General features: G+C 36.2%; 1 protein-coding gene across 1 annotated transcript in view; it reads left to right on the top strand.

Moving 5' to 3' along the window:
* Window positions 1-6,808: 6,808 nt before the first annotated feature.
* The window catches only part of ANXA10 (annexin A10), a gene marked incomplete at its 3' end in the record, with an annotated part of 21,493 nt that continues 17,527 nt past the window's right edge, over window positions 6,809-10,774 (top strand). Inside the window, exon 1 of the mRNA XM_009071608.1 lies at window positions 6,809-6,826. Within this exon, the coding sequence (XP_009069856.1) occupies window positions 6,809-6,826 (18 nt within the window). The remainder of the gene's footprint in view (window positions 6,827-10,774) is intronic.

The raw sequence follows: 10,774 nt of genomic DNA on the forward strand, positions 1-10,774 counted from the left end.
TCCAGAGGAGAGCAGCGAGGCTGGTGATGGAACTCAAGCCAAGTGCTATGAGGAGAGGCTGAGGGAGTTGGGGTTGTTTAGCCTGGAGAAGAGGAGGCTCAGGGGAGACCTTATCGCTCTCTACAACTACCTGAAAGGAGGTTGTAGCCAGATGGGGGTTGGCCTCTTCTCCCTGGAAATAAGCAACTGGACAAGAGGAAATGGCCTCAAGCTGCACCTGGGGAGGTTCAGGTTGGAAATCAGGAAAAGCTTCTTCACTGAAAGGATGGTCAGGCATTGGAAGGGGCTGTCCCAAGAGGTGGTTGAATCACCATCCCTGGAGGTGTTCAAGAAATGACTGGGCCGTGGCACTTAGTGCTCTAGTCCAGTTGAGAAGGTGGTGATTGGTCAAAAGTTGGACTCATTGGTCTTGGAGGTCTTTTCCAACCTAAATGATCTGCGCTTCTAAGCTGACCCTTCTTGGGATATGCCTGTCAACCCATCACCATACAAGACTGCTTTCACTAGAACAGCATTTTTGAGAATCTTCCTGTAGTTAGGAATCTGTGCTAAGCATAGCAGAGCAGTTTTACTAAAAGGTCTGAAAGCCCTGACATCTCTACCAGGTCTGCTACCAGCTTCTTTGGTGATATTACACAAATAGGTTAATCACTATTTCCTTCATTTGGGAAATGAGAAAATAATCTTAGTTTTCTGGGGGCAACATACAGTAAACCAAAATGTTAAACATAATAATTGAGTTTAAGGTGCTAGACATCAGTAATTAGTAAATACTTCTCTGAAGCAAGACATTGATAAGGAAAGGGAATGATGAAGTTAATCATGCAGTTTTTACTCAAGGAAATTATTCTTTAAGCTTTGTATTCAACAAAGCCTGAAGTTGATAAAAACTTGCCCCAAATTCAGGATAATTTACTAAGTGGGACTAAAACATGCAGAATACAGCTCAGAGTGAGTTACAACCTGTGAATAACTGGTTGTGGACTTTGCCTTTAATGTGCTCATTTCAATGTCTATTCTTTTCACTCATTAATCTTTTGCTCAGTTTTACTGCAATTTTGGGAAATACAACAGTTGAGAGACAAACAAGGGAAACACGATTAGACATAAACTATCAAGCACAAAAAATAAGAAAAGGCACTTTCCAAATAGAGGAATATTAAATTAGGCAGAGTGTATTGTATAATCAATCTCTGAGGCAATATAAGTGCTACGCACTTGTTTGATAAATATGTATTGTATTTAAAGTCCTAGAAGCAATTACAATGGCTTCCTTTTCCTTCCATTTGTATTGCATGGTTTATTGTGCTATCCATGACTAATCATTTTAAACTAACTTCTGTAAACAAAACATCTCTGAACAGGTTAATAATCAGTTCAGTTTATAAGTGAAATAATTCTTAATAGCGTTGCCATGGTAACTACAGATACTCAAGAAATATGTATTTTACTTGTTTGGCATAGACAATCTGCTTCCCCAAAAGGTGAATGTTGAGAAAGTGAAATGCCTATAGGAAGACAATACCAAGATCAGATAATTATCCTACCGACATTTACACATTGCCATTGAAGTTGCATGCTGATACTATTAATTATGCTTGGCAGTCTCCTTTCCTTCTTCTTTTTTTTAATCAAACAATTGGGAAGTATTATTATAGTGAAAAATTCCTTTCATTGTAGCTAGAGACAAATATTTTGAAATAATGTGATTCTCCTTGCAGCATGCAGTAAAAAAAAAGCATCCATGGTGATTCAAACACAATCATTCCAAAAGTGCCAGAAGTTCTGGTGAAATACTTGCATACAGGCTTAATAAGTTTTTAAGGAAAAGTTTTTCTTGGCTGGAAACACACATTTATCTTTCATTTAGTTACCAAGCTTTGAGAATGTAAATGTTGAGTGCTTCATTATCACAAGTGTTAAAATTACCACATGAATACAGATGTTTGCTTTAATACTTCCTCAAGGTTCAGTAAAACAGTTGTAAGAATTTTAGAAGTACATGTAAACTTGTCAGCAGTAGTGAGGTCCAAAGAGTGAGAAATCTTCCTCAAAATGAATTCACATCAACTGCTTGCATTCCTAAATGAAATTTTGTAGAAACAGTTTTCACACCCTTAAAACACACAAGTTACCCACAAACACTAGCACTGTACCATAAAACAAGATCTTTATTGGAGAACACAGAATGAAATTAAGAAAACACATCTAAGCAGTATCTATAAATAATATATAAAATCTATATATTCTTCTATGGGAAGAGACCAAGACTTCTTGTTGAGAATATCATGCTCCAAGCGGTTCCTCAAACCAAGTGATCAGAACCCTAGGAAACCAGTGGCATGTATAGTTTTAAACACAACCTAAATAGGTTAAACATGGAAGAGATATTCAAAGGTTGTAAATGAATGCAACTACAGTGGCAGAAAGAGTCTACAGTGTAAGATTAAAAATCACAGAATCACAAAGACACAGAACATTCAAAGTTGGAAGGGACCGGTGAGGATCATTGAGTCCAATTCTTGGCCCTGAGAATCACTGCATGTGCCTGACAGCACTGTTCAGACACTTCTCCAACTCTGTCAGGCTTGGTCATAAAAGAGATTTTTATATTCATCTCATTAAAAACAAATCTCCATCCAGACAACACTCTAAATTGCAAATGCAGTGACAACTGTACATATGCAATGACAACTGTTCACCATCCCTTGCCTAACAGTAGTTTAAAAGTAGCTTGCACATTTAAGAGGATTAGACATAAAGAAAATATTTGAGGAGTCAAACGTGATGGGGTTTTTTGTGAGGCAGTAGAGCTAGAGAGGAAACTACTAGAACTGCAATCTGATGCACACAGACTGCCAGAACCTGCCAATCCTCTCATCACAATCTAAAAGTCTTTAACTGCTTCTCACAGAAACAAATTGCTTTGTGTATGAGTGACATTTCTTTATTCTTTTTTCATTAATTTTAGTACTTGCTCTTAAATCAGGGATCAGTGCTTTTGATATGCTGAAAGATTGTTCTTTGTTAGAAAAACTCTGCTTGTCCCAAGAGAAGTCACCTAGATCCTCTCAGATGCCTCTGTAGGCACAAGATTTGTATTCAGTTTCTTCCACTGATGAACCACCAGAAACTGTGATTCTAAATTATATTGACACAGTGGTGAAAACAGAACTCTACACTCACTAAGTGATAGTACTTCTGTTGTTTTTAGAAAACTATGCCCACTACTACCTTTCATTACCCATTCTCTTGTTCAAACCCTATTCTCTTCTTTAATAGCCTACATTGCTTCATGTGGTCAGCCTTCTGTCAATGCCTATGTCCCAAATGGAAGCTGGCAATCAACCTTCCAAGGCACAGATTACCAGCTCCACAGCCCTCACAATATCTTGAACTGCCTCCTGCACACACATGTCATGCTCAGAGCTTTTCTCAGAAAGAGGGCAGAACCTGGCCCTGGCAACCCTAGGCGGAACTGATAGGTAGATAAGCACCCAATTCCTTTTTTAATATAAATACAGGCTTGGGAGTTGCAAAAGTTAAATTTGAGTCATAGGTCCTACAGTGATTCATTGCACTAAGGTATATGCCACCAAATGCTTCATTTAATCATGGTGAGTAAGATTCTACATGACTGTAAGCTCCCACAATCAGTGAAACTCCCATTGCCACATTTTTTCAAATTCCCAAGACTGTTAGTATTAGACCAGAGATAGAGATTATGTTTCCATCACTTTCTGACCTCTGTCATGTGCTCATACGTTCTCTGCTATGGTGAGGGCTAAAACTTCCACCATCTCTGGTTATATTCAGATTTTCTTTCCATCACAAACTGCATGCTCAGCAGCACAAAGTCCCATGCTTTTAACACATTACTGCTTGTCACTGCAGAAATACTGGACAAAACAGCAAAATGTGTTTGCTAGTGTCCACATTTCAATTACTTGATGAGGCTCCATAGCAATACCTGATAAAGTGAATTAAGTTTTTAATTTATGTGCAACTGAAACACTACAAGCTATTATCAGGAAAAACAAATAGAATAATTTCACATTTAATTATTTTTACTTCTCACTTTTATTAAATCTTTGGTTTTATGAGTATATGGGTCTCTAATAAGAAGTTAATTATGTCTCGTTATTTTTACACACAGTTTCTATTAGAATAACATGAAAATTATGAGTCGCAATGTCTACCCTAAGTACATCAATGAGTAGGACAGGGGAAGTTTAAGGAAGAACCTTGTTTGTGAGGACATGAAGAAGAGGAATTGACCCTGACAGAAAAGAATCAAGAGTCTCCAAAAAGAACAGGTAACAATGTGAGAGAGGTGAAAATTAAGAAGGAACGGAAACAGGAAACATTTTAGCAAGAAACAAAGGAAGGAAAGCAATCAAGTGCCCAGAACAGTAATGAAAATCTCGCCCTATAACTCTGTGAGAATTGCAAAGGTTAAATAGAGGTGAAACAGAAAAATGGGCTTTAATATATCCAGTTCACTGTGAACAGGAAGACAAATTATTTTTTTCCCTTTCCCTTGCAACATCTTTTATTTCCTTCACCTGTGAAGGTCTCCTTCACTGTTCTTTAGTGTAAAGAAATAGAGTGTTGCCTGTCTTTCTGCATAAGTAATTATTGCTATTCTCTTTTGCAGTGTCTCCAAGTACCCCAATTTTTTTTCAAAAGTGACATTGCCAAAATCCCTTTCAACACAACTGCTTCGGTTTTCCCTTAAAAGACAGGATAAGCTCCTCCCCTAGAAATGAATCACACCTCTGACCTACTGAGTCTTGAAGAAAATGTGAAAGTGAGATTAGGTTCAATTTGGTACACAAACAATGGATCCATTTTGCTGAGCATTATGTGGGCAAATATGTTATTCATTTCCTTGTTGGAAAGCCCTGCCTCTTGCCTTGAAGGGGAGATGGCAGTAAAGGACAACCAAATGACATTCACAGGGAAAAGGAGGTTGAAACCTTTCTCTCCCATTTTCTCTAGACTCTCCCACAGCTTTTCTAAGAACGTTTCAATAAAAACAGAATCTCGTTGAGTGATCAGCTAAGAGCTTTCTTCACATTATATGTCTGGTATTAACATTTCATAGAACCACAGGTTTTGACTGCTTATTTACACCCTATGGTTCCTGACCACTGAAGGTTTTGACACAAGTAGACTAAAACATTAACATAACCCTGAAAATTTAATCCATATTCTGTTGTACTGAAGATTAACTGTACTACATTTTAATCACAGAAAGGAAATGCATATATAATTAGAATCTGTAAAAAACAGAGAGGCTTAAAATGATCTCATTGCTTTAAAACATGTACCATCAGAAGACTAGGTCCTACTCTAGGTACGCCCTTCAGCATCCCACGTGTGTCATCCTACAAGCAGACAGACCAGATTCTTTACAGATCATTTTTCTTAGCTATACAGTGGGAGTATATTCCCCAGCCATCCTTAAAGAGCACTTGATTTATAGAGATTACAGTAAGTACTTGGTACAATTACAATATAGAAGAATACCCATCACAGTCCTAATGAAAAAAGAGAAAGTAGAGATGTGCCAGTGTGAAGCTCATATTTCACACTTATATGTTTCTCTGTGAAACTCTTCCAACTACTTCTAAGGATGCATATGTAGCCCTTGCACATAATGCAGGCTGACATGCTAAAGCTTATACTTAAATCAATACTGCTGAGTTCCTAGAAGCCCAGAGATAGCTTTAAATGATTAGAAGAGCTGACAAGATATTAAGGCTACAAAATAAAGCATTTTTTTTACTCTTTTCAAAGTCTTCATAAATTGTAAGAAAAACTAAAAGCAGCTTTTAATAAGTGCTCCAAATCCTGTGATGTATACATTAGGAAACCCAAGAAAATTTCAGTAACTTAATTCAGATTTTGAGCTACTATTACTGTCTAGCTATTGGAGAAACATTACCTCTGATACCTGATCAGGTAGCTTATGCTTTCCATTCAGGTTGTACTAGAGGATATAGAGAATGATTCTCCATCCTTTTTTTTCTTTTATTTTTTTTTCTGAGAAAACTTTGTATCTTATCAATGGTTTCTTCCAATTATAGTTATCATGAACAGAAAAATACAGGTTATTAGCCATGAAAAATGTGTGTTTGCTATCAGTTGGATAGTTTGGATTCTGTATAGGTCCTTGAATAAAGCAATGCTACAGGACTTTTCATCAGCTCTTCACAAGATTTTGCAAATTTTAACTTGTGTGAAAAGACCCTCATCTACATAGTGCCACTGAGGCCCACCTGATTACTCCGGGTAATGCATAAGGTCTAGAAAGTATCTTCCTTTGCACAACAGCTACAAATAGTTATTGAACAAGTGATGAGCTGAGCAATTTCAGCACAAGGAAGAAAAAGAAATAGAGCAGATCCAACCCAGAAAGTAAATCATTAACACAAGCACTTTCTGTAACATTTCACTCTGTGACTAGCTGAATTCTGATTCGTAAAATCAACACAGCAGAACAGAGAGTGTCGTGCTAATGACTCTGTTTACTTACCTTATAATCACACCCATTCAATGCATGATTAATGACTAAGTACACAGTGAATCTATAAAACCCAAGGACATACAGTACCAAAAAGTGTTCGGCTTCATTGTTACCTGGGAGCCTAATGTACCTGGTACCAGTTTGATTGGATGGTTTCTCTCAATTCTCCAAAAGAGAATAAGACTTAGCTATAACAATTGAGTTCACTAAACTGTTACTTTTACCCTACGAAAGCTATTATTTTCTTTTCAACAGAACCTGACAACTTGTATCAAAATGTATTGCGGCGATTATGTGAGTATAATGATTTTTTCAAAATTTTTCATTCCCCTTCAGTTGTTGCCACATAGGTTGGGATCCATTTCTCTCCACTGGTAGAAATTGATCTCAAGAGAAGTTAATTTCTTTGTGATTTGGGTCTAATTCTGGTGTTACAGTATATATCAAGTGTCTGAAATGAAGATTAAAATATAATGAATTATCAGTTCCTGTCTCATAACTTTAGACATTTCAAAAAAACCCAATTTGAGCCTCCTTGTGAGGCTCTGTTTATGGGTCTTCTATAATTGCTCTTAGATACAACACAAGCCACAAAATTACACGCTATCACCTAACTCTAATAAAAATAGAAATGTGAATTTCTCAAAAGATACTTACTCCTGGCCCTATTTTGGGGGGTTTACAACTTCACAAAACCATCTGCATAAAGTAACTGACTAGCTTTATCATTTATAATCATTTGGGTTTATTCACAATGTGAAAAATATTTTAAAGCAAAAAAAAAGCTACCACTACAAAGGCCATAACACAGGAAAAGCAATTAATTATTGTTCCTCATTGATAAATTGTAGCAATATATTAAATGGTTTAATTAGCACTCTTTAAGAAAACAAAAGTTCATAGAGCAGTTTTAAATCTCCATTCTGGAAGCTACTAGAATTATTATTTCATGACAGCAAAATTTGAAATTGCTTTCTGCACCTGGCTTACTGATAATTATGTTTACTAAGGACTTTCTTTTAATTATTATTAATAGGCAAAATGATTCATGCTTTTTGCATGTACATTCCCAATAAACTTACAAATCAATATAGAATTTTCCAAAGGATAAACATTTTTTCATTACTTGTTTTAACTGAAAGTAAAACTGACAAATATCTCCAATCTTGTCAGTAAAGTATTTCTTCTGATAAAATTATATTGTATATATTTGCTTTTGAAAGTAATAGTTATTGAATAGAGTAACTAATGTGTTTGGTTTTCTGCAATTTGGGATCCTGAATCCTTTACTAGACCAGTTAAGATCTGAAAACAGATGTTCTTTTTTGCTTCTTTTTTCCTCTTTTAATTACAGTGATTCTGTAATCCGTTCCTGATAATTAAAGGAAGACAGGAAGAATAACTCTACCTAACAAAGGTAGTAGATCAGTTCCAGTTGAAGTCAAGAAACAGTTTCTTTTCTTCTTCCTGTCCTCCAAAAAAATGGTGCTAATACCACCTCTTAATGTCCTGTTGTTCTAAAGGCAAAAAGGCACATCAATAAGCCCTTTGTTTATTTCATAATCACAAAAGTAAGAGAGCAGAGAAGCAGCTGTAGAAAATGGGGTGCATATCAGTCTCAGGAAGGACATGAAAACCTGATTACAGGCTTTCTCTGAAAAGCATTGAGATGGATTCTCAGGTTGGGTAAATTTTTATTCTTTATACCCATTTCCATGCATTGTGAGATGGAAAGGGAGAGAAATGAACTAGATCACTGGATCCTGACAAATGAAGCAGAATTCTCTGCTGAGGCATCCAGACAGAATGGGGACATGTAGTGCAGAGCCCACATAAACATTGTCCCCTGGATGCCTTCTGGTTCTTCAAGATAAAGTCGGTCACGGAGCAGTGGCAGTTTTCTCAGAAGAGGCTCAGCAACAAAATAGCAGAAAAATCACTAGCAAATCTCAAGCAAGAAAACAGGGCTTATTCAGGACTGAGTGGTGAGGCTGCCACATTAATTTCTTGTCTACTCTTCTTAAGCACAACTTTAGATTGCAAACAAGTCTTAAAAGCACACTTTAAACTTAAAGATATTTTTCAGGGAATCCCAAAACATTGATACACCATTAATTCAGAAGCATAAGAAACATGAAAAAAAATGTACTTGGTACTTTAAGATGATCTCTTTTATATTTTATGCTACCCATATTAGTAATTACATATGTTATCTATGAACAATTGGTCAGGATGGAGTACAAACTGTTAGCAGCAGAAGTCCTGCCAGATTCAGCAATGCAGGGCATCATCATTATCAGAGACTACATACAGAAAATGATTCTCCACAGTACCATAAGCAAAACTACCAGAAATTAGACAAGACAATATCTGTGACATCTCTGAAATACATATACAGGGAAAGATGGGAGGCTTTGGAGAAAGAATTTTCTATGTTTAGAACCACTCCTTTCACTATGTCATATCACTGTATCATATATTACTCAAATTAATTGTAGCACGTACAATAAATGCACAACAGATCAAAATACTCATGAATTTTTATTTATTAAAGTTGCACACAAACGATATCTTTGCAGAAGTATAGCTAGCTCATAGCATGTAGTTAGCTAATAGAGCAGGCATTTTATTTTAGTAGACATTCCCTATGGGAAATATTCAGACTGAGGAGTCTGACTTTGATTGTTTGCTATCAGCAGAATGACTTACTGAACAAATATTATTAGAAGGTTGTTCAAACTTCAGATTGATTTTTCCATCACAAGACTGAATTGCCTGAACTTTACACATCATAATTTGATAAAAACAGCCTCAGCTTTTACTGATACTTTTGTTGAACTGCTTATAGCTTTGGCCAGGAAAAGCTGTAACTTTCTTGCTCTCACACAGAAGGAAGGTAAATTGCAAGTCTCATTTTTCAGAACTATTAGAAATTTTGCAGTCCCTTTCCAATCTCTTGTTGTTTTGATTCATTCCACTAACACCACATAAATCTGTTTTGTCTGCACAGCTGATTTTGGAATTGGTTTCTTACAGAAGAGTTTACATGTTTGAACGTGTGCAGACACAGAAAGATACGTATGAAGTGCCCACGTGGGTCACCTCTATGGAAACAGATCTGTGTTTTTGTAGATGAGGGTATCCTGACATCAGAAAAGGGATTAAAATCCTAAAAGTCAAAAATCACTGAATCATCTCTGGAGATTTGTTTATCTTTAGGTGTTTGGACACTTTGTGAGAAAAAAAAAAAAAGGCAAAGTATTGTGGAGTTTCTTCCTTCTGAACAACAGATATTCTCTTCATGAGGATGCTGCAGGATAAAGCCAGTATGAAAAACATCTCTCCATGTTCACATACACCATTTTGTCTAAACTAACCCATAGAAATTCAGGACCATTTGCAGAACACATTGAATTCAGAACCAAAATTATCAGAGTTCAGCTCTAAAGATCTGGGCCAGGACTGCTTGTGCCCATATGTCAAAAATTCAATTAAAACAGGTAGAATAAGTTTAATAAGTAGTAAACTCCTAAATGTTTTGAAATTAAGTGCATAAAGTGAACCAGTGATGCTTCTGCAGGCTGGTCCAAGACAGAAACTATGAAAGTGGTTCCAGAATAAAACTGACATATGCTGTGCTGAGATATATCTTCATAAAGGTCAGGGAGTGTAAATGCTACAAAGTAGAAAAGTACTTTTTTCAAGGTACATGACTTTGCAACAATAACTCTGTGACCTGTGCCAGCAGTAACACATTATTAGTTAGGTAGAAATTCCTTCCAGGGGTACTGTTAACATGTATGCTGAAAATCCTAGTTCTCAGTTTAGAGAAGTGATATATACTGGCAGAATGCTGAATTTGCTGAGAAACCACTCTCAGAATCCAAATACAAGGTTCATTGAAAATCCTTTTCAAAAATGTGCCCTTGAGATGGAAGACAAAGCCAAGAACAATCTGGATACCATAAGAAAATTTTAATTACATTATAATTTATTTAAAAACACACACACACAAAAATAGATGCAAGCTCTTTCCCACAAAGGACTTTTATTAAAAAAGTTATGCTACTGTATCTTCTAAAAGCTTTTACCTGAACCTTCATATTTTATTTGGTTCTACTTAAAAGCATTGTGGTTTAGATCTTGGATAGGAGATAGGTATTTACTGGTTAATGATTCATCTACTGATGGCGACCCTCAAAAATGAGACAGTGAATACTTTATCAAAAAGTGTTCAGCAAC

Source organism: Acanthisitta chloris, unplaced genomic scaffold, assembly GCF_000695815.1.
Source record: "Acanthisitta chloris isolate BGI_N310 unplaced genomic scaffold, ASM69581v1 scaffold43793, whole genome shotgun sequence".
In the NCBI taxonomy this organism is placed as follows: domain Eukaryota; kingdom Metazoa; phylum Chordata; class Aves; order Passeriformes; family Acanthisittidae; genus Acanthisitta; species Acanthisitta chloris.